General features: G+C 39.7%; 3 protein-coding genes across 5 annotated transcripts in view; 1 reads left to right on the top strand and 2 right to left on the bottom strand.

Annotated features, from left to right (window-relative positions):
- Window positions 1-20,947, top strand: part of LOC120770974 (furin-like protease 1) — a 264,355-nt gene that overhangs the window by 233,813 nt on the left and 9,595 nt on the right. For all 3 annotated transcript variants that reach the window (XM_040098713.1, XM_040098722.1, XM_040098730.1), the window contains 7 exons: window positions 2,992-3,237; window positions 3,323-3,451; window positions 3,509-4,383; window positions 4,492-4,665; window positions 8,918-9,036; window positions 12,431-12,585; window positions 19,947-20,025. In XM_040098713.1, coding sequence (XP_039954647.1) covers window positions 2,992-3,237; window positions 3,323-3,451; window positions 3,509-4,383; window positions 4,492-4,665; window positions 8,918-9,036; window positions 12,431-12,585; window positions 19,947-20,025 — 1,777 coding nt within the window. The remainder of the gene's footprint in view (window positions 1-2,991; window positions 3,238-3,322; window positions 3,452-3,508; window positions 4,384-4,491; window positions 4,666-8,917; window positions 9,037-12,430; window positions 12,586-19,946; window positions 20,026-20,947) is intronic.
- Window positions 1,149-2,835, bottom strand: LOC120770999 (NADH-ubiquinone oxidoreductase 49 kDa subunit). The gene is made up of 2 exons (XM_040098756.1): window positions 2,631-2,835; window positions 1,149-2,539 (listed from the first exon to the last, which is right to left on the bottom strand). The coding sequence occupies exons 1-2, from the start codon at window positions 2,821-2,823 to the stop codon at window positions 1,179-1,181; spliced, it is 1,554 nt and encodes a 517-aa protein (XP_039954690.1). The 5' UTR covers window positions 2,824-2,835; the 3' UTR covers window positions 1,149-1,178.
- Window positions 7,036-8,513, bottom strand: LOC120771011 (E3 ubiquitin-protein ligase RNF113A-like). The gene has a single exon (XM_040098783.1). The coding sequence runs from the start codon at window positions 8,281-8,283 to the stop codon at window positions 7,483-7,485; it is 801 nt and encodes a 266-aa protein (XP_039954717.1). The 5' UTR covers window positions 8,284-8,513; the 3' UTR covers window positions 7,036-7,482.

Below are 20,947 nucleotides of genomic sequence, written 5' to 3'. Positions count from 1 at the left end.
CAATTCTTTTATGCAGATTCTATTATTTTCTTATATTTTGTTTTTATTTGGTGAAACGACAATTCGTGTGTATTGTAATTTCCCATAAATGCCACCTAAATATGCGTGCTTGGCCTGCGACGCACTTACATATATTCAGCGACCTGACCAGAGTCACTCCATGCATTTGGTAGCAATTTACATGCACGTCCATACAAAAATGCATTCCTTCCACCTAGTTTAGCGGAGCTTTAATGTCATTTACCTGCTGGTGACAGCGGCGCTGTGCTGTGGTTGCCACATGGGTGCCATTTTTCCAATTACGTTTTTTTTATTCTTATACAAACGTTTTGGTTAATCCATTTATTTTTATTGTATATGTGTGTGTGTGAAGAGTTGTTTTTTTTTCCTTCTTTTACATTCGTGCGTGCATTCATGAGCATGTGTGAGTGTGATGAGATTTTTGTTTTTGCTTTTGCACTTGCATTAATCTCATTAAGCCATTTAACCCTTAATTAGTTAAGCAGTAATTAACAAGCAACACTTAATTGTGGCTGTTGCTGTGTGCTGCCACATTGTTGAAAGTTCACGTATACATGTAATTACTCCGAAAAATGCTTGTAGGTACTAATAAATAGCGCAACCGGAGTGCAATTTCAAGTACTTTTAATTTTTTGTTTTCTATTAGCAAGCTTTGTTTGAATACGCATTGTTGTTGTTATTATATATATCTCTGTAAAGTTGGTCGTAGGTGATGTGAGTGAGGAAGAAATCATACATTCATGCACTGGTATATAGTCAAAAATTTTATTTTATATCAATAGAAATGCTTGAAGAAGTTCTCTAGTAATGAAAAATCCGTTTTGACTCGACAACCTGCATTTTTGTTCCGCTTAAAGTACTCGATGCAATTTCTGTCGATCTATCAGTCATCTTCCATCCTCATTAAACTGTCTTATTAACATTAATATATTTACAGTTAAAACAAAACAGATACCTCAACAGTGAATTGATCTGCCAATCTCCCTTATAACGTCCTGTGAAGAGCAATATAGACAAAGATATGCCTAAAATATTCAAAAATCAGGCTTCCTACCCAATTTAGGCTTGAGAATTATACGAATAAGAATCATTTCGAAATACTCGCAAAATGTACATTTATTGGCGATCGGCTTCTGTGTTTACTTTACATCAAGTCTCTAACGATCGATTTCACCAAACACTATATCTAATGAACCAATAATGGCCACTGCATCGGCTAAAAAGTGCTTATAGGTTAGTTTATTCATTAGAGCCAAATGTGGATAACTTGCTGCACGAATTTTACAACGATATGGCTTTGAAGTGCCATCCGATACCAGATAGACACCAAACTCGCCTTTTGGTGATTCCACAGCTGTATAAGTTTCGCCTGGTGGCACTGCAAATCCTTGTGTATAATATTTGAAATGATGTATTAGCTCCTCCATGCCTCTCTTCATGATTCTTCTCCTCGGCGGACACACTTTATGATCGTCCGCTTTGATTTCACCTGCGGGCAGCTTATTGAGACATTGATTGATTATATTACATGCTTCGCGCATTTCACGTATACGACACAAGTAACGATCATAACAGTCGCCGTTAACGCCAACTGGCACCTCAAAGTCGATTTCCGGATAAGCATCATATGGTTGCGTCTTGCGCAGATCCCACTTTACGCCAGTAGCACGCAAAACCGCGCCGGAGCAACCATAATTCATTGCCTCATGCGCCGTTATGCGCCCAATGCCGATATTACGCATACGCCAAATGCGATTGTCTGTAACGAGGTCCTCAAATTCATCAATGCGATGTCGAAAGCGGCAAATGAAGTCGAAGAGGTCATCACAGAATCCGAGTGGCAAATCGTATGCCACACCGCCCGGTCGTATATATGCGGCATGCATGCGTGCACCCGAGGCGCGCTCACAGAACTCATACAACTTCTCACGTTCTTCGAACATCCAGAAGAGTGGTGTAATGCCACCACAATCTAACACAGCAGTGGCGCAAGCGACTGTGTGATTGGTTAAACGCATGATCTCCGAAAACATTGTGCGTATGTATTGCGCACGTTTGGGCACTTGCAGCCCCAACAGTTTCTCGATGGCCAAGCAATAGCAGAGTTCATTCGACATGCATGACACATAATCGAGACGATCGAAGTATGGTAGGCCCTGCATGTACATTTTATTCTCAATTAGCTTCTCCGTACCGCGATGCAACAGGCCAATGTGTGGATCGGCAGATAGAACGGTCTCATTATCAAGTTGCAAAACCATGCGTAAGACGCCGTGTGCAGCTGGATGGGCCGGTCCAAAGTTAATAAACTTAGAACGAAAAGAGCGATCTATTTGTGGGGGTATTTTGCCGGACCAGCGATCGAAGCGTGATGTATCTTTGTCGTCTATAACGCAGCCTTCGAATTGTTTCATATATTCTGGATCTGGGTACCAGTGCTTTGACTCCTTTCGCTCTAACTTCGGTAACTTGTTAGCCTGCTTCTCAGCTTTTGCTGTGCAAGTTAAACGACGCGGTTCTGGATCGTAAAATTTACACGATAAAATGTTGGATTAATTCTATTTGTGTATATTATGCTATGCATGTTCGTTCTTGTTCTTAGCACTTACGTTTGTGGTGCGAGAAAAACATTGCCACAGCCATTCTCGCCAGAGAAGATTTGAGAGTATCGCCAAGATCTGGTTTTATCAAAAACCTATTGGTCAGCACTTGCTTCGAGTAGTCCTTTACGCGAGACAGTTGCTTTGAGCTGCGTAATTTGAGTAGAACAATCTCCAAAATATTATTCCAAGCGTTCGGCATTTTCGCTTATTTCTTTTCTCCAAAAAAATTTGAGTTTTTTCTTCACAGCAAATTTATTTTTTGAAAGTGAATTGCCAAGTTTTTAAATTCCGAAGAGGATGCCTATTCTAAAAGCGGTATATACAAACAGTACTTTTTTATTGATTTCTTTTTTAATTGTATTTTCAGATTTTCGAAAATCATTACCATTTCGCTCATCATAAAGTCTCTAAGCGTTCACCGACACCCTCGCAGTCGCATCAGATACGCCTTGACGAGGATCACAGAGTACAATGGGCTAGGCAACAGCAGGCAAAGTCGCGTCAGAAGCGTGACTACATACGTATGCGCCCGTCAAGGACATCGTCACGTGCGCTCTCACAGGTGGATACAGTTCCTCTAAACGACCCAAAATGGGCGCAAATGTGGTATCTGGTAAGTATTAGCTGGCGGGCAAACCACTGTCTTTCGCAATCATTTTGCTCATATATAAACTCGTTTGGTTCTAATTTGTAATTAGAATCGCGGAGGCGGCTTGGATATGAATGTAGTACCGGCTTGGCAGGCTGGCATCACCGGCAAGGGTATTGTTGTGACAATACTTGACGACGGTCTGGAATCGGACCATCCAGATATCGAGCACAACTATGTAAGTTCAATTCGCATGAAACAATCGCAACATTCTTAACACTAATATATTATTTAGGACCCTGATGCGTCTTATGACGTCAACAGCCACGATAACGATCCAATGCCGCATTACGACATGACTGATTCAAATCGGCATGGTACGCGTTGCGCTGGTGAAGTGGCCGCCACCGCCAATAACTCAATCTGTGCGGTTGGTATTGCATTTGGTGCCAGTGTTGGCGGTGTCCGAATGTTGGATGGCGATGTGACGGACGCCGTCGAGGCGCGTTCCCTATCACTCAATCCGCAACACATCGACATTTATAGCGCGTCGTGGGGTCCCGACGATGATGGTAAAACTGTTGATGGTCCTGGCGAATTGGCGCAGCGCGCCTTCATTGAAGGTGTAACCAAAGGGCGTCAAGGCAAGGGTAGCATATTTATTTGGGCTTCGGGTAATGGCGGTCGTGAGTTTGACAATTGTAATTGCGACGGCTATACAAACTCCATTTGGACACTGTCAATATCTAGTGCCACCGAAGAGGGTCACGTACCCTGGTATTCGGAGAAATGCAGTTCCACATTGGCGACCACTTACAGTAGTGGCGGACAGAGTGAGAAGCAGGTGGTGACGACAGACTTGCATCATTCGTGTACGGTATCACATACGGGTACCTCAGCTTCGGCGCCGCTGGCTGCCGGTATAGCAGCACTAGTGCTCGAATCGAACACGAATTTGACGTGGCGTGATTTGCAACATATTGTGGTGCGTACTGCAAAGCCGGCCAACTTGCGAGATCCAACATGGTCGAGAAATGGCGTCGGTCGACGCATTAGCCATTCGTTCGGCTATGGTCTCATGGATGCGGCAGCGATGGTGCAAGTGGCACGTAAATGGAAAACGGTGCCAGAACAACAGCGTTGCGAAATTAATGCGCCGCATGTGGACAAGTAAGTAATGTTAAAGCGTTTCGCTGTAAAGAACGTATACTTGAAATAAAGAACTTTTGTTACTATGCAATGAGGTCTCACAATCACTTCCTTCTTTCCTTTTCAAAGAGTCATTCCGCCCAGAAGTTATATCACATTACAGTTAACTGTAAAACACTGCTCATCCGTCAATTACCTGGAACATGTGCAAGCAAAAATCACACTGACATCACAACGTCGCGGGGACATTCAGTTGAACCTCAAGTCACCAGCAGGCACCAAAGTTACTTTATTAACATCACGGTAAGTCGATAACAGATTATATACTAACCACCATTAACATAGTTGGAATACGAGAGGGCTATCTTCGATTCGCCAAGCATTAGATAGTAGCAAATGGAACAATCAAACAGGCAGCATTTGCGGCGTAACTCTGCACTAACATACATACATACTACATATCGTCACCTGAAATGCAAAATAACGTAACATCACTTTTCGTAGGTTTACAGGAGAAGCAAAAAACCGTATAAAAAGAAAACCACTTGAGATATTGAAACAAAATTTTCAAATCTGAATTAACATGAACCTATAAGTATATTTTAGAAAAAAAATAATGAAAAAATTAAGCAAATTTTATAGTAGGTGTCTTACGTTATTTTGAATTTTCATTTCTGAAACAAAATAACGTATGATCAATCTAAATTTGTATAAAGATTAAAAATTTGAATATTAATACTTTTTTTTTAATTTTAAATAAAAACAGTTGCAAGTTTTTAATATTTCATGTTATTTTTATTATTATTATGTACATAAGTACCAGAAAAAATTTAAATATTTCAAGCTAAAAAAGAGGATAATGTTTAATTATTATTTATTTAATAACTAATTATTCAAAAGGTATATTATCATAAAAGTAATAACAGTCTACTGAAATTAAAGCTTCTAGGTCCTGCAGATGTTGCCATTTCTTCTTAGTTATTGTTAAACTTTGCAATAGAATAGGCTGCTGAATTCCTAAAAAAGCACGGGTCTGATTACTGGATCATGGAGTCCTAAACCGAACTCTGGCGGCTCCTTCTCTCACCCATATTCCGAGGGAGTTGTGAGTGGGAAGAAGCCGTTGGAGAAAAGTTACCGTGAGCTTCTTCATGGATGGGTCAAAGGTGGAGGGGTCTACTGTCAGAGCTCTCTATCAACTCCAGTTTCTCCAACTTCCTAAGTATTGCAGTGTTCTTCCAGGCCGAGATTGGAGCCATTAAGGTAGCAGTAGATTTACTACCTGGAGTGCACCCTCCTTCAGAGGAGTGACCATCGACTCAGATAGCAGAGCGGCGATTCCAGCCTTGAACTCCATTAACAATGAGAGAATTCAGAGCTGATCGAAGACCTAACCTCGCTATCAGTAGCATCGAGTGCCTTTGTGATAAGAATGATATGAGTGCCAGACCACAGCGGAATTGCAGGAAACATGAGCTAGCAAGAAGAGTCTTACCAGACGCCATCTGCAGAAGCTGTATGGAAAAAGATTAGGTGGAAACAACTCAACGCTTCCTTCTTGGCTGTCTTGAGTTAGGAAGGTCAGGACTTAATCACTTGGGGGCGCATACCTTCAGACATCCCACCGAACTGGCGGAAGCGTTTTGTTAATTTATAAGTTCGAACACAGGAGTTATTCTTTTCTATGGCCTCACAAAGGACTACATATGCACATATATGTATATAGTAGTCCACGTTCGATCAACGATGTAGCCTAAACTTACCAAAGCACATTGAACTTAATCACTAAAAATAAACATAAACAATAAATGAAGGCTAACTTCGATATAAAAACAAGAAAACACTCTGTTATATTTACATACTTTAGTGATGATACGTTATTTTGTTTAACGAAATCAAGCACTTGATGATACGTTTTTTTGAATTTTTAATATATGTAGCTTGGGTATTTTTGATCGCAGAAGCTTAAAATTTGCGACACATATGTAATATGATGTGGTGAATCGTAATCAGTAAAAAACTCAATTTTGAATTTTTTGATGATACGTTATTTTGCATTTCAGTTGACGATATGTTCTGACGCATGCGCAATTGTGTTACGATTATTTTTTGATGGAGTAACTCTTCTTTCCGTAATAAAAAAACGTTTAAGTAACCCCTTAGTTTTGCTTTCATTCAAACAATTACAGTTTACTTCAGTTTTTATATTTCTTAAACAAAAAATTCATTTACATTTTTGCCAACATTTTGTGATTTGGGCCATTCACAATTGCAAAGCAAATCGAAGACATGCAAAACAAAATAAAAAAACGTTTAAGTAACCCCTTAGTTTTGCTTTCATTCAAACAATTACAGTTTACTTCAGTTTTTATATTTCTTAAACAAAAAATTCATTTACATTTTCGCCAACATTTTGTGATTTGGGCCATTCACAATTGCAAAGCAAATCGAAGACATGCAACACAAAATTTGGTAGCATTGAATAACACCTTATCTTTACTTATCCATATACTCTCTTGTGCAAATTTAACTCGATAAATTTGTTGTTGCCTTTATATGTATGTATATTTTTTTTTGCAAGAGGACACCAAATATTTGATGACATCTAATATTTGACGGATAAACTAGAACTATTATTAAAAAGATGCACATAAGCAGCATAGATGGGTGGAATATACCATAAACCGATATATTTTTTATATTTTTTTCCAACTAAGCATTCGTAGTTTTCAGTAAGCATATGTACTACTCCAACAGCTACAAGCTTAGCAATATTCGTCTAAAGTCGTTTATCAAAAATCAATTTAAAGGGCAAGTTGTGTATATTTTTTGTTTGTTGGACTTCTATATACTATATGTGTAACAGTACATAATCAAATATTGGGGGTATTGTAAAGATTAGCACTCAATTGAACAAAAAACATACCAAATATTCAAATTAAAAAAGAAAATTGCCCAAAAAGGCGTACATATTCGTACATATTGAGATGCACCTACGTACAAACATGCTCAACAAAGAAATGTCAACAAAAATTTCAAAATACAAATTGTATTGCATGCTGGTGCCTCCACTGTCCTGTCGCCTCGGTCTCTCGCCAAGCAATCACATATGCAAAAAGCTCAGAAATACACCCGAAACATGCTCTTGGAATTCAATTTGCGATTACACATAGGACACTTTGCTTGACAGCTGACACACTGCCTTATACAGCGCTTGCAAAATAAATGCCCACACTGAGTGACCATCGGCCGATGCAATAGATACGAGTTCAAACAAATAGCACATTGAAAATTTATATTATCCTCACTAGTTCCACTGTTGCTGCCGCCATTGCAAAATTTTGTATGCCTCAATTGCTGCTGACCAGTAGAGTTGGCGCCGTCATTTGTAACCGCACATGTTTCTCCTATACTAACGGTATTCACATTTGTACCGCTAATTCCACTCTCATTGTTGTCATTGCTGTCATTAAGTTGCTGTGAAGTGGCAAGCGCCGCACTATTTGGCCGCTGATATGGCGTGCCCACCAACAAGCGAGACTCGCGCTGGTGACGGTGACGGCGTCGATGCTGGCGCTGTTGTTGTTCACGCACACTGCTCAATAGATGTTGCGCCAAATTCAGCAAATTAGCAATTTGCTCGGTCACCGCTGGCGCATCGGTAGTTGTGGCCGAGCCTAAGGGTATTACCGACGTTGAAGTGCCAGGTATTGCTACCGGCACTACCGTTGTAACCGAAGAGACGGGACTAGCCACTGCGAGCGGTTCTCGTGTATTATATTCTTCTGAATTGCCAACAATGTTGTTTCTTGTTTGGAAACTAGCAATGCCATTTATGTTACCGTTACAACTTGGTTGCAACGATCGTAGCTGTATCTTCAGCTGAGACTTCGTTTGTGGTTGATGTCGTCTTAAGGACATTTCTGTAATTTTCGAAACTTTTTGGTAATTTTAATGTAGTATTTGCTGGAGATTTTGATTGTCTTGGTTTTGTTGATTTGCTGTTTCTCTTGATATTTAGTACTTGAATATATTTGGATATGAAAGTGTGAGAAATTCTTTTCTGATTATTTCAAAAATATATTCTTAATATTTTTCAATGAGTTTCATTCCAAAAGCAAATTTGTAGATTGGGAAAATTTTGAAATTAAACTTTTTCAAAAGAAAATTTGATAGGCAGGAACAAGAGCTATCGTTAATTATCGATCGCTGTTGTCGTAACAATTTCCATAGAAGAGCATTTATGTGTATTCGTATTCCATTTCGGATTCAATGAATTATTTATTGACACTAATAAATTTAATTATTTAAAAAGTTTTGGGGGAGCCTAACAGTCGCCATTTGAGCTCAAATTATTTGAATTACAACAAAGAATACTTTAGTTTTAAAGACAAATAATTATTTCATACCAAATTTATATCACAAGATCTATTCTTTTATTGGAATATTTATCGATTTATTTGTGACAGTCATAAGACATCTAACATATCACAGCCTAGGCTGTAGGTAACAATGAATATTGACAATAATAGCGTTTATAACTTTATACTTGCAGTATTCATGATGTTTCTCGTTCCGGTTTTAATCAATGGCCCTTCATGTCCGTCCATACTTGGGGAGAGTCGCCGCATGGCGATTGGCAGTTAGAAATACACAACGAGGGTCGCTATATGGGTAAGTCACGCTGTGCCATTAGACCCACAGAAATCTTACGTTTATATGCATACCATACTTATTAACGAGAAGTATGTAAGTCGATCTGAGTTAAATCATGTAGTTATATAACTTGCTTAATATTACTTAACCACTTACTGTTATACAAACTTATACATTTACTTACATGCTGCGCTTGTGTGATAATATGACAACATCAAAATAATTTCAATTCTGTTACTAATCCCGAACAACAACAACAATAACTTAAAAAAACATAACAATAAATCTACACTGCGCTAACAATATAACATAACTGTAACTATGCAATCGTGTGCGATTACACAACTAACAAAAACAATTGAACGTTGCGGCGAAAAGGTCACGCCTTACTACGTGAGTGGTCGCTAATATTCTACGGTACTACTCTGCCTATAGACCCCAATGACCCCGTATCGACGCCCCGCGCCAATTCCGCCGAAAACACCACGCCAAATTCGAATGCGGCGAGCACCACAACGAACCTTCATCAGATCTACTCGCCACAATATCCGCGCATCTCGTCCAATAACGTCGGCGGCAGCAGCAGCAATGCAGCCACTGGCATTGTTGGCGCCATCAACGCCATGCCGGGTGGGGGCGTGAAAATTCCCATTAAATTGCCAACACCGTCGAATAAATCCGTTTACACAGCCGCGAATGGCGCAAATAATCCATTGTTGAATGTCGCTAACGGAAGTAGTAAAAAGCAACAACAATTATATAAACAACAACAGCAAATACAACCGCCCGGTTATCAGCAAATCTCAGCAACCTATGGTGTCATATTGGGTTCACAGAGTACGAAACCCGGCAAGGGGACCAAAGGTAAGGGGAAGTCTGGTGAAAAGAGCAATGGCGGCAAGGGTGGTGCTAACAAGTCTTCGGCGAATAAAAAGGAACAACCCGCATCGACAAACACGAAAAACAAATTCTACCGCATATCGCAACAACAGCAACAAAGTGGGAACGGAAATAGTAAGTCGGCCGGAAAATCTTCACAACAAGGCGGGCGCACGAAAGCGCAGTCATCAGAGCGTCTACACGGATATGAAGACAAGATGAGCCGGAAGGTTGTTGGTGAAATAACATCGACGACAACAACTACAACCAGTACTGGTATGCGCCCGAGCAACAACAGTCAAAACGGTAAAACTTCCATCAAATCCAACTCGGCAAGCTCCAACACCGACTCTAACCCAGCCATCGCGAACAACGCGGCCAAAACTGCAGCCACGCAAATGACCAGCTATTCAAAGTTACCTGTCAAGGCAACAAAACAAATCAAGGAGTCACTGTTACCCATGCAAACGCACGAAAAACTCACGGTTGCCTCATTCACCGATACGCGCATTCCGAAACTTTTCGAACATTACGAGAAAATACAGGCAATTTTTCCCGAGTTTCAACCATATCAGGGCCCAAAAGAGAAAGACACTGCGGCTGCTGCAGCCACAGCGTCGAAAGCTGAAAAACGCAAACTGGCTGCCACGGCGGGCATTTCGCCGCTGGACTACGAAGCGGAGACCTTCAGACCAATGTTGAGTGTGGGTAATAGTGGCAGTAGTGTAAACAATAACAATAACAAAAACAGCAACAGTGGCGTTAGTGGTGGCAGCGCTTCGAAGCCGTCACGTGAAAATGCCAAAAAGTCCTCGCCCAGTTTTGTTCCCGATCAGCAGATCATCAAGAAGCAGCAATTACTGCTCGCGGCAGCAGGAGTTAGTGGCGGCACGCAGCGCCCCATCGGCGGTGTACTCGGCGTGTTGCCTAACCGCAAGGATGGTGGCAGTAGCAATGGTAGTCAAACGTGTTCATGGAATGCTTCACGTTATCATTTCGTTTTTTAGAGATTACTTTTCAGTTGCAATTTTTTTAGTTTTCGTTACAAAGTAGATGATTTTAAAGAGATTTAGTCGGCGCAATAAACATTATTGTCATTCAAAAAAATTGGGTCATAACTCTAGAGAGTAAAAGATCAAAATTTCTGCTTCCACTAAGCGCTAAAATTAGTATTAGAGTTCCTGAGCAAATTTCATTCCAATTTCTTTAAGTACAAAAACATTTGCAGAAATTTTAATATTGCGATATTGCCTTCATTGAGAATTCCTTTTAAAATTATTACTCGATCTATCACTCGTGGCTTACGGGAGTAAACTCGTTTATCAAGCTGTAAATTCCACTCAATTTGAGGGCCATAAAAGTCACTGCATACAAAGGAAACGTCACCTGCAGTCAGCCAACAGCACGTAGGCATTTTTCAGCGAATATACGCCCCGCTTTGTTAGTACATATGCAAATGGTAGGAAAATTCTTCAATCCGTTCGTTTTCCAACTGACGCTGACACCACTTGTATGTGGGTGCGTGTATGCGCCATCAATCAAAGACTCTAAGGCAGATCGATATCCCGATTTTTTCGCTTATTGTCAGCCATTTATATTGTTATGGCCGATGGTAGCATATTTCGGCCTCGCAATCGGGCTAAGTGCTACAGACATTCGTACGTAATAGCAATCAATCAAACTGCCGGATAGTGACACTGGACTAAGGGCAGCTGCTCTTGTTGAATGCTTTCACAGTTCGCCATTTTTCGATTTAAGAGAGACTTGCAACTTTTTGAGTTGTTGGACTGAAGTCGTAAAGTTTTCATTCGTGATTGTCTGCGAGTGTTTAACTATTGAAGAGGGACAACTACAATCCTATGTATATAGTATGAACTTCTGCACTCCTTAAAGGCTCTTGCTCAAACGTTCGAGCGGTTGCAATTGGCTCTTGAACTCTACTCGGCGCCATAAATTTTCAACTTGCACGCATTTAAAAAATTTATGAGCTTCAGTCTGCACTTCTCTTGGAATATGCATTGCATAAGTATACATATACTCACATATTTATCCTGTGAGGCATGGCGATGCACTCATCTCCTTTAAACTTAGTGCATGTTATTTGGCAAATATGAGGTCTTTGTTCAGCAATTGGTTTTTTAAACAATGATTGCATAGTTATTTCTGTATTCTGTTTTGTTCCACATTCTCATATTCCTTTTGCATGCTAAGTTTTTAAGCTTTTCTCGAAATTGAAAGGCAATGGAAACAAATTGAACAATTACTACAGCAGCTCCACACTCACAGTCAGTTTATTTATATTTTCTTAAACCCAAACACACCCACATGTTCGAATATATTTCGTATTTTTTATTTTGTTTAGTAAAACCATAATTTTCGTAGCTGAAATTTTTATTTGTATTAATATTTTATATATGTACATATGTATACACATGCATATTTAGTTTAGCTGTATTTTCTTAGCTCCATCTATTTCTGCGGAATATTTTTGCAAACTTCTATTGAACATTCAATTGCATTGTTCGTTTTATAGCGCAAATCACACAATGGGACTTGATTTTCTATGGCACTGAAACGCCCGCCCAACCGGAGGACGCGGTCCATATTAGTGACGGTCTATTTGGCAATGATATGGGCCACAACGACATCGAGTACGATGCCAATTTGCAATGGCGAAATATGCAGCAGGTAAATACTCATTGCAACCGATCATATTTAATACTCTAACGTTGACCTAAACATATATATGTAAATGTATTTTATTTCATTAAATTCGGATCAATCAAACGTTATGTAACTTTCTTAGTTAAATATAAACTAACATTGTGAAATCGTTTACAGAAGCGAAGTTGAGTACCGAATCATAAGATTTTTAAATAAAATTTTCTTGTTCGTTTAGAATTAATTTGATTTTCAAGTCAAATATTTATTGCAGATTTAATTTTTTATTCTAACCAAATATTTTACAACCCCACTACTACTTCAGTATCCTTTAAATTTGACTTATTTTGATTTCATCACTTTCTTCTCACACTATTACGAAATAATAAGAATCATAACTCAGATGGCTCTAGCTACATTCCTAAGAGTATTAAAGCATTTTCTCGGAGACAATTTGAAACCTCAAAGTATATTTCCAACACGAAAAAAGGGTTAAAATTAATGTATAGGAGATGCCATCAAAAAAGTAACCTTAAAGGATGGAGACTCGAAGTTCAAGAGTTTTTCATCAGCATACGCCAGCAGCTGTACACTCTTATAGAAGATGGTACCTTCAATGTTTAGTGCTGCAGCTCGAATTATTTTCTCCATAAGTAGGTTGAAGAAGTCCCACGAAAGGGAGTTGCCTTGCCTGAAACCTCGTTTGGTATCGAACGGCTCGGAGAGGTCCTTCCCGATCCTGACGGAGCTTTTCGTGTTGCTCAACGTCAATTTACACAGCCGTATTAGTTTTGCGGGGATACCAAATTGAGACATCACGGCACAAAGGCAGCTCCTTTTCGTGCTGTCAAAAGCAGCTTTGAAATCGACGAAGAGGTGGTGTGTATCGATTCTCCTTTCACGGGTATTTTCCAAGATTTGACGTATGGTGAATATCTGGTCAATTGTTGATTTGCCAATCCAATCAGTTTGTTGTTTGTGTGCTTTAATCTTTCACACATACGCTCGATAGAACCTTATATGCGATGTTGAGGAGGCTTATCCCACGGTAGTTGACACAGGATGGGGGATCTCCCTTTTTCTGGATTGGGCAGAGCACACTTAAATTCAAACTTCTGACCCATCGTCATCAGTTGGAGAATCGGGTTTGCCTTCTCCTGGCGTTATAGTTTCACTGCCATTCAGCAGGCTGGTAAAATGTTCGCTCCATAATTTTAGTATGCTCTGGGCATCAGTCACTAAACCTTCTGTTAGTCGCCGCATCTTTTCGTAGAATTTCGAGCATTACCCCTGTCGGCCAACTTGTCAAGCTCTTCGTACTCACGCATTTTGGCCTCTTTCTTTTTTTGTCTGCAAATGCGTCTTGCTTCCCTCTTCAAATCTGGGTATCTATCCCATCCCGCACGTGTTGTAGTCGATTATAACGTTGAGGGGTAGGCAGTCTGTTTTCTCTCAGCTGCGACATGGCACTCCTCATCGTACCAGCTGTTCATTTGCATGGGGGGCGTTTTTTACGTGGCGGGTCCCAAACCCAGCACACACCTCACTTTAGCTCGCCTTCAAACGGATTGTTCTTTGGTCCAGAGGATACTCGGTCAAAGACCGGAAGTCGTGAGCTGCTTGAGTCATATGTAAAATAATCGTTTCTGGCCACCCCCAAGTGAATGGCGATCAGAGAACTTTCCTCACTTGCGTGAACTTCTACATATGACGCCATCCTCCTTTCTACCTTTGTGGTCATCTGAAAAATAAAACAATGATGCATTCTTGTCACAACACTAAAACGGCTATAACTTCTGAAATAATTTGAATTTTGAAAAATCCTTTTGGGGAGATAAACTATCTAATTATGAAAAAATTCAATTAATTCAAATTTCTAGACTAGAATATCCGCTTAAGTCGTCTCAGGTTACTTGAATAAATTTGAGTTATTCGAACCAAATTATTGTAGGTTTAACATCGTATTTTATTGAAATAAAAAACAAAAGAGAAATCAAAGACCCAGCTTACACTAAGACTACAAAAGTTGCCGAAGTAAGTAAGCCGAAGAGTCCACTGCCAAAGCTTTAAGCTCTGACTTTAACATTTCTTTACCCCCTTTTAAAGATTCATAATCCATGCAAATTAAAAGTTTTTGAGGAAAGTATATTTTTGTCTTATATTTCAAGGAATATGAAAGTTAAAATACTTTATTAATTGCCTCTAAACTTTAAAGTACCTTGCTGAGAAAATATCGTTGTGGCCAGTAACTGCTTGCTCTACACCGCCTGCATTCTTGGGTGCATGCTTCGACTAGCTTATGATTTTGGCATGTCCAACACCGCATAACAACCGTCGTGCAATTATGGTCCACATGCACACAAACAGTCCACACTGTTTGTGTGTTGTTGATGTAGCTGTTGTTGCAAGTTTATTGTAAAAACAGCACTCACAGAAATTAACATGGTAGAGGCAAAGGCCAAGCCTTGTTCGAGGTTCGACTGCACAGAATTTCAATGTGGCCACTCGATACCTGCCGACATATGAGTACATTCAAATGTGCATATGTGCATTTAGGTGTTTGGACAGAGCCTTGCGGGCGGCTTGTTGTGAGGCGCAAATAACAGACAAGAAATACAAGAAGGTGGAGGCGACACGACTCGAGATACAGCAAGCTTTTGCCATTCCATCTTTAGGACAGAGGAAAATGCACGCTGCCGAGGAGAATTGCGAGCCTTCTCTATATGAAAATGTTGTTGTGGTGGAGCAAAATACAGTTATTGTCCTTCTGCAACTGTTGTCAGTGTGGCAGTGAGGTTTATGAATCTTTAAAATTTCCATTCAATTGGAATAAATGCACTTGGCAATGGAGCAATCGCGTGGCTGACTGACTTCTGCATCAATTTGCATACGGCAGTGGCGATTTTCCGTACCATTTCACTCGCATAATGTGAAATTATCGCTTGGCTCAGAGAAAGTTTTGCAGTTAATAAATATCTGTAAATTAATATATTTATGCCTTCTTTGAAGTCTCGTTAGTGCTGCGAAAAACAATGGGTTCTTTCGAGTTTACATTACAAGTATCATTGCATTTTTTGTCCACTGAGGAGAAAGAAACTCTGTTAGTGTGAAAACCCGCATAAATTAGGTGCATCGCATTGTGTGCTTAACGCCAATTTACATTACCCTTTCTGCCAGCATCCACATAGCTGTCAGCATTTTATGTTTGTATGTATGCAGGTTGGTTGAACATATGTCCGCAAGCCAACAACATTGGTTGATATCGGTAATGATGCTGCTTTTGCAATTTCATCGCCAGCAGACCACCAATCGAGCGCTGCAAGAAATCATTATATAAGCAGGAATACAAAGTTGAATATTAGGGTTGTCCACATTCCGAAAGTAATAGTATATGCATAAATGCTATCTAAGATTATTATTTGCTCTTTAGTCCGCTGTTTCTGTTCTTTTTCTCAACTTACTATTGGTTTCTTCGTACATAATGAACTTGAACGAAAATAATTTACCCCGCCTACGTGGTACTTATCAATTCTATTACGATTGCGTGACATTACATATAAATATATGGGTTGGAATCCCCAAATTACTTGACGAAAAGCAATATAAAATCGTAAATCAAAAATTAGTTTTTTTAATCATAACTCTGAAATTTACATGCTGACTAACTCCATCCGTAGAACCTAACCTTCCTACTAAAATAAAAGTTCCACCCCAATATGCATATATGCCTTCGGATCTCTACATAGTATGTATGTAAGTATGAAAGGCGATTTTCAGAAATCTGCATTGAATTCATTTTTGGCAATTCCAACTCGCTGTGATGTGCTGACTACATTGCCAGCGGGCAATTTGCCAATGTCGCTCGCTCATTCGACCGCCAAACCCGCTTTTGCTTATCCAGTTCAGTGAGCTGCCATACACGAACGAGTACATGTACCCTGCATTTGAGTTGCTCCCATAAACCAGCGCTGGCGTCTGTGGTTCTTTGCTCTGCCAGCAGATCTGGTTTAGTTGGTTGAATTAATGCCTGTCGTTGCTGGTTAGTTGATGACGCTTTTTTGCTTAGTTGCAGCAGAAACAAAAACAAAAAATGAAATGATAACTAAAATTAATGAAGAGCTAAAAAGCCGAAAGCAAATCAAATAAATTTGGTAAAAAAGAGTATGAAATTATAAGCACTTTTTATGGTCTGTTTTATTTCTAATTCCGATATTTCACCTGGTCTAAAAGGGTGAGATCAGAGGTGTTTTGTCTTGATCTAGCAAAAGCGAAATCTTCAAGGAGGAAGTGTTGAGTTGATTCTATCTAATCTTCTTCTAAACAGCTAATGCAGCTGACATCCGGTATGATATTCAATCTTTCCTCATGCATCCCGATCGAACTGTGTCCAGTTAGAAATCCTACAAACATTGAAAGACGAACCCTACTAAGAGCGAAGAGTTCCCTAGATCTATTTCGATTTACCTAGAGGCTGAAGGACTTTGTCACTGTACAGTTGATTAGTAGTTGACGAGCGCTTGCTGATTTGGCCTCACGCCCAACAGTAATTGCAACTGACGTACATGTCCTGACAAGCTCATTATCCTTACAGTTTCCTGCAATACTGCTGGGGTCACACACCCAAACCAGTCTAACCATATGATTACTCGCTGCTAGAGACAAGAAGCCTATACATCCTTTCATTAGTCTAAAGCACACAGTCTGCGAACTCAAGGCTGATATCGCTGTCCTTATTTTTGGAGTGGATAGTCACCACTCTGAAGGAGGCTTCGCTCCTGAGCCATGGATCTGCTGCTATGTTTATGGCAGCCACCTCTGCTTGGAAGACGCTGCAGTGGTCAGGAACCCTGCAGTGGAGATAATGGAAAGTTCCAGACAGTGCACTCCTCCACTAACCCTCCCCGCAAGCTTTGATCCGGAATAGCCTTGAGATCCGAAGTGCATGCTGCTTAGATCCCCTCTGTCGTCTCACAATGCCACTTTGCCTCGGGATCATACTCAAAGATCCATGACTCGTCACCTGATATTACGTTATTCAAAAATTGGTTTCCACTTTCACACATGTTCAAATTTTCTTGGCACGCTTCCATTCACCGCAATTTCCAGTCGTCAGTGACCACTTTTGGTACCATCTTCGCGCACACCTCGCTCATGTTCAAGTGCTCCGTCAAAATGTCCCGAACCACAGATTTTGATAAATTTAACATCAGGGCAAATAAACGAATACTTAGTCGACGGTCTGAGTTCAAAACTTTGCGCATACGAATCACATTGTTGGTGTTTGTCGAAGTCGCAGGTCTCCCAGCACGGTCTTCATCAGCAATCTCATTCCAGCCCTCCAAAAAGGCCTGGTGCCGCCGAAAACCACCAATTTTTGCTAAAGCAATATCTGGGTCTCGTACCTCTGCTTTAACGAACGCTGCATTTTCGGCTTGTACCACTCCCAAAAACACGCTGCATGAAAATGTTTGTCCTGACTCCAGGAGCACTGACCAGCCGCACGTTTATTAGTTAGGAACGCCCTCGGAAGTACAGTCGCGGCGGAAGAAAATCAGTCCTATTACTTTCCGAACAAACCCTGTTGTCTTCCAAAGCTAACTATGGTTTAATAGAGCCAACATTCCGTCGGTGATATCACTTATCGATGGAATGGAATTCATGGTACCTGTTTTGCGACCTCAAATTATTTAAGATGGAATTAATTTAGCTCATCGATCACCCTGCAAGTCCAGGAAGCAACAAAAGCAACGATGGCATAGGGATTAATATGCCAATCTTCCCTATAGCAGCGTTCAATTATGTCACTTAATATAGATACATATGTACATAAGTATGTGTAATTCATATAAATATTAGTAGGGAAAACAGTTAGTATGCGCAAGGACATTTTGTTTCCACTCTAATTTCTTAAGTTAAGCTTCCCAGCAAAACAGATAAAAACCACTATACTCCAAAAACGATAATAAAACAAAAATATCCATATACATATGTACATACATAGATATTGCAACAAAATTTAAAAAATATAATAAACTAAAAGTTGAATAACCTGCTGCCGCCAATTCGTCTGTCACTGGGCGCTGCCTTAGCGCTTGTTGCCGCGGCTAGCCTTACTATCGCTCTACTCTCTCTCTCTCTCTCTCTCTACAACCGCTTTTAACTAATTTTCCTTTTATTCCGCTTTTGCAAACAAATGTATATTCGTCTGTCCATGTGTGTGCTGCTGGTTGCAATTTTTGCGTTTATGGGCAAAAGTCGGCGAATAGAGAATAGACACACCGTATATACATACATATGTATGTATGAACGTGTATAAGTAAAGCAAATAAAACCGACCAGATCAGAGTAAAGACAACAGCACGCCACAAGATGGCAGGACGCACTCATGATAGTTGCCACAGTTGTTGCATTCGGAATGCACGAATAAATAAATAAATGATAAACATTTACCGCTGCGCATATGTGTGGCGGTATGTGGGCCCGCAAGTTAGCAAACCAAAGCCGTAGTAAAAGCAAATACATTATGCGCTGTGGCTATGCAGCTAAGACCCTTGAGATCCTTTAAATTTACGAGTGTATTTAGGAGTTGCATGTATGACACTTGTTGGCATCTAAGAGCAATGTACACGCGAACGGGACTGGGCAGACCAGCGGGCACACAGAACGCCATTACATTGCAGACAGTTAGCCCACTTTGTAGGTTTGAGTCACGCAGACAGCCCCCTGCAAAGGCAGATAGCCGAAAAATGCGCGCCATTGGTCATGCCATCGTTTGTGGCAGACAGCACGGCAACATGCAACATTCCGTGGCATGCCAAGCAGGCATTTATACGTATATAAATTGGTACGTACACCAAAATGTCTGCTTTGCGGCAAAACACATTCCGCTCCAACGCTGGGAAAATACACACATACACGTTGGGCCAAAGCGCCCAGCAAAGTGACCGCGCAGAGTCATTTCAGTGCACTAAAGTGAAAACAACAAAAGCGAACACAAAGTTGCCAAGTACATACATACATATGTATGTACATACATATGTATATAAGAAAAGCAATGTTGCAATTTTTCTTTGCCGCCTTCCCTACAATTTTCCTTGCGGGGTTTTGCATTGCTACAGTTCATAGCTGCTTCGCTTTTTTGGCATTCCCTGGAACATACTTTTCACTTATTAAGTTCCTTCTTAACTTTCGTCACTTCTTCACGGCTAATTGAAGTTATTCTTCGGTTTTCTGTTTTTTTTTGCATTTCATGCAGTCGAGGCTTTTTCAGATGGACAACGCGGGCACAAGATCCGAAGTTTTCTAACTCAATTACACTCATACGCATATGCATTATTTTGACGCGTCTTCTCTTAATACTAAATTCTTTCTTATTCCTTCATTTGCAGGTGGGTGAATCGAGTGTGATGGCCAACGATAAGACGAATGCGTCGTGCCTGAAGGCGACATCCGACCAAAGATGTTTAGGTTTGTGTTTAATTATCATTTTATTAACACAATTACTATTAAACTTCAATTGCAACAACAACAGCAATAACAAAAATGGCAATAGCTAGACACAGTTGTTAGAACAAAAACAATAACTAACACTGCGAATATGCAAAAAGTTGTATAAAGTAAACCTGTAAATTGATAGCAAGCCAAAAAGTAGCAAAACAAAAAAACAAAAAAAACAAAAATGAAAATTCACAATAATAATAAGTAGACTACAATACAAATTGAGTAAGCCGCGCAAGATTTTTCTAAAGCAAACACATTTTTTCAAAACTTTTATATTGAGATTGAAGCTTAAACAAAAGCTAGTTACAAAAGCACAAAAAATACTAAAAATAAAAAATATTACTAGAAATACAGTAAGTGTAAAAGATAAGATGTATGTTTGTAATGTGCGTGTAAGATTTCTGCTTCTAAAAAAATTTCTTCTGAACATATTTACATTTATTTCAATAATAAATTTCAAAGTCCTGTGTAGATTGAAGTGAAACCAAATCAAAAGGCGAAATCACAACCAAACTACATAGATGTCAACTTTGTTAAGTTAAGTTGGGTAATGGCTTATAAAAGAAGAAAACTCCGAGGATATACTTAAACAAAGTGCTAAGTTAGCTAAACACATGGAATTTTTTTTCTATAAAACGGTTTTTTTTCGATAAATTCAAAAATTTCATATCTTAAAAAATTAAATAAAAAACAGTGGAGGTATTTGTATTAAGCGAAAATCGCTAAACACACCGTCAAATTGCTTAAATAACACACTTTAAACAAGGCAAGCGCAAATTATACAGAACTCGTTAATTAGCGGAAAATAATGAGATACCCATTTATTTTGAAAGGACTAAAATTGGTTAGTGTTATACTAGGTATTCATAACTTTAATGCTCTAAAAATG

Source organism: Bactrocera tryoni, chromosome 1 (assembly GCF_016617805.1).
Source record: "Bactrocera tryoni isolate S06 chromosome 1, CSIRO_BtryS06_freeze2, whole genome shotgun sequence".
NCBI classification, from domain to species: domain Eukaryota; kingdom Metazoa; phylum Arthropoda; class Insecta; order Diptera; family Tephritidae; genus Bactrocera; species Bactrocera tryoni.
This window is presented reverse-complemented; position numbering and strand designations above follow the sequence as displayed.

What these genes read in the sequence shown, in the direction of transcription:
- LOC120770999 (XM_040098756.1), bottom strand. Translation starts at nt 2,823, where the DNA reads ATGCCGAACGCTTGGAATAATATTTTGGAGATTGTTCTACTCAAATTA. An exon ending in GTTTTTCTCGCACCACAAAC is followed by an intron (nt 2,540 to 2,630) that starts GTAAGTGCTAAG and finishes TTTACGATCCAG; the next exon opens with AACCGCGTCGTTTAACTTGC.
- LOC120771011 (XM_040098783.1), bottom strand. Translation starts at nt 8,283, where the DNA reads ATGTCCTTAAGACGACATCAACCACAAACGAAGTCTCAGCTGAAGATA.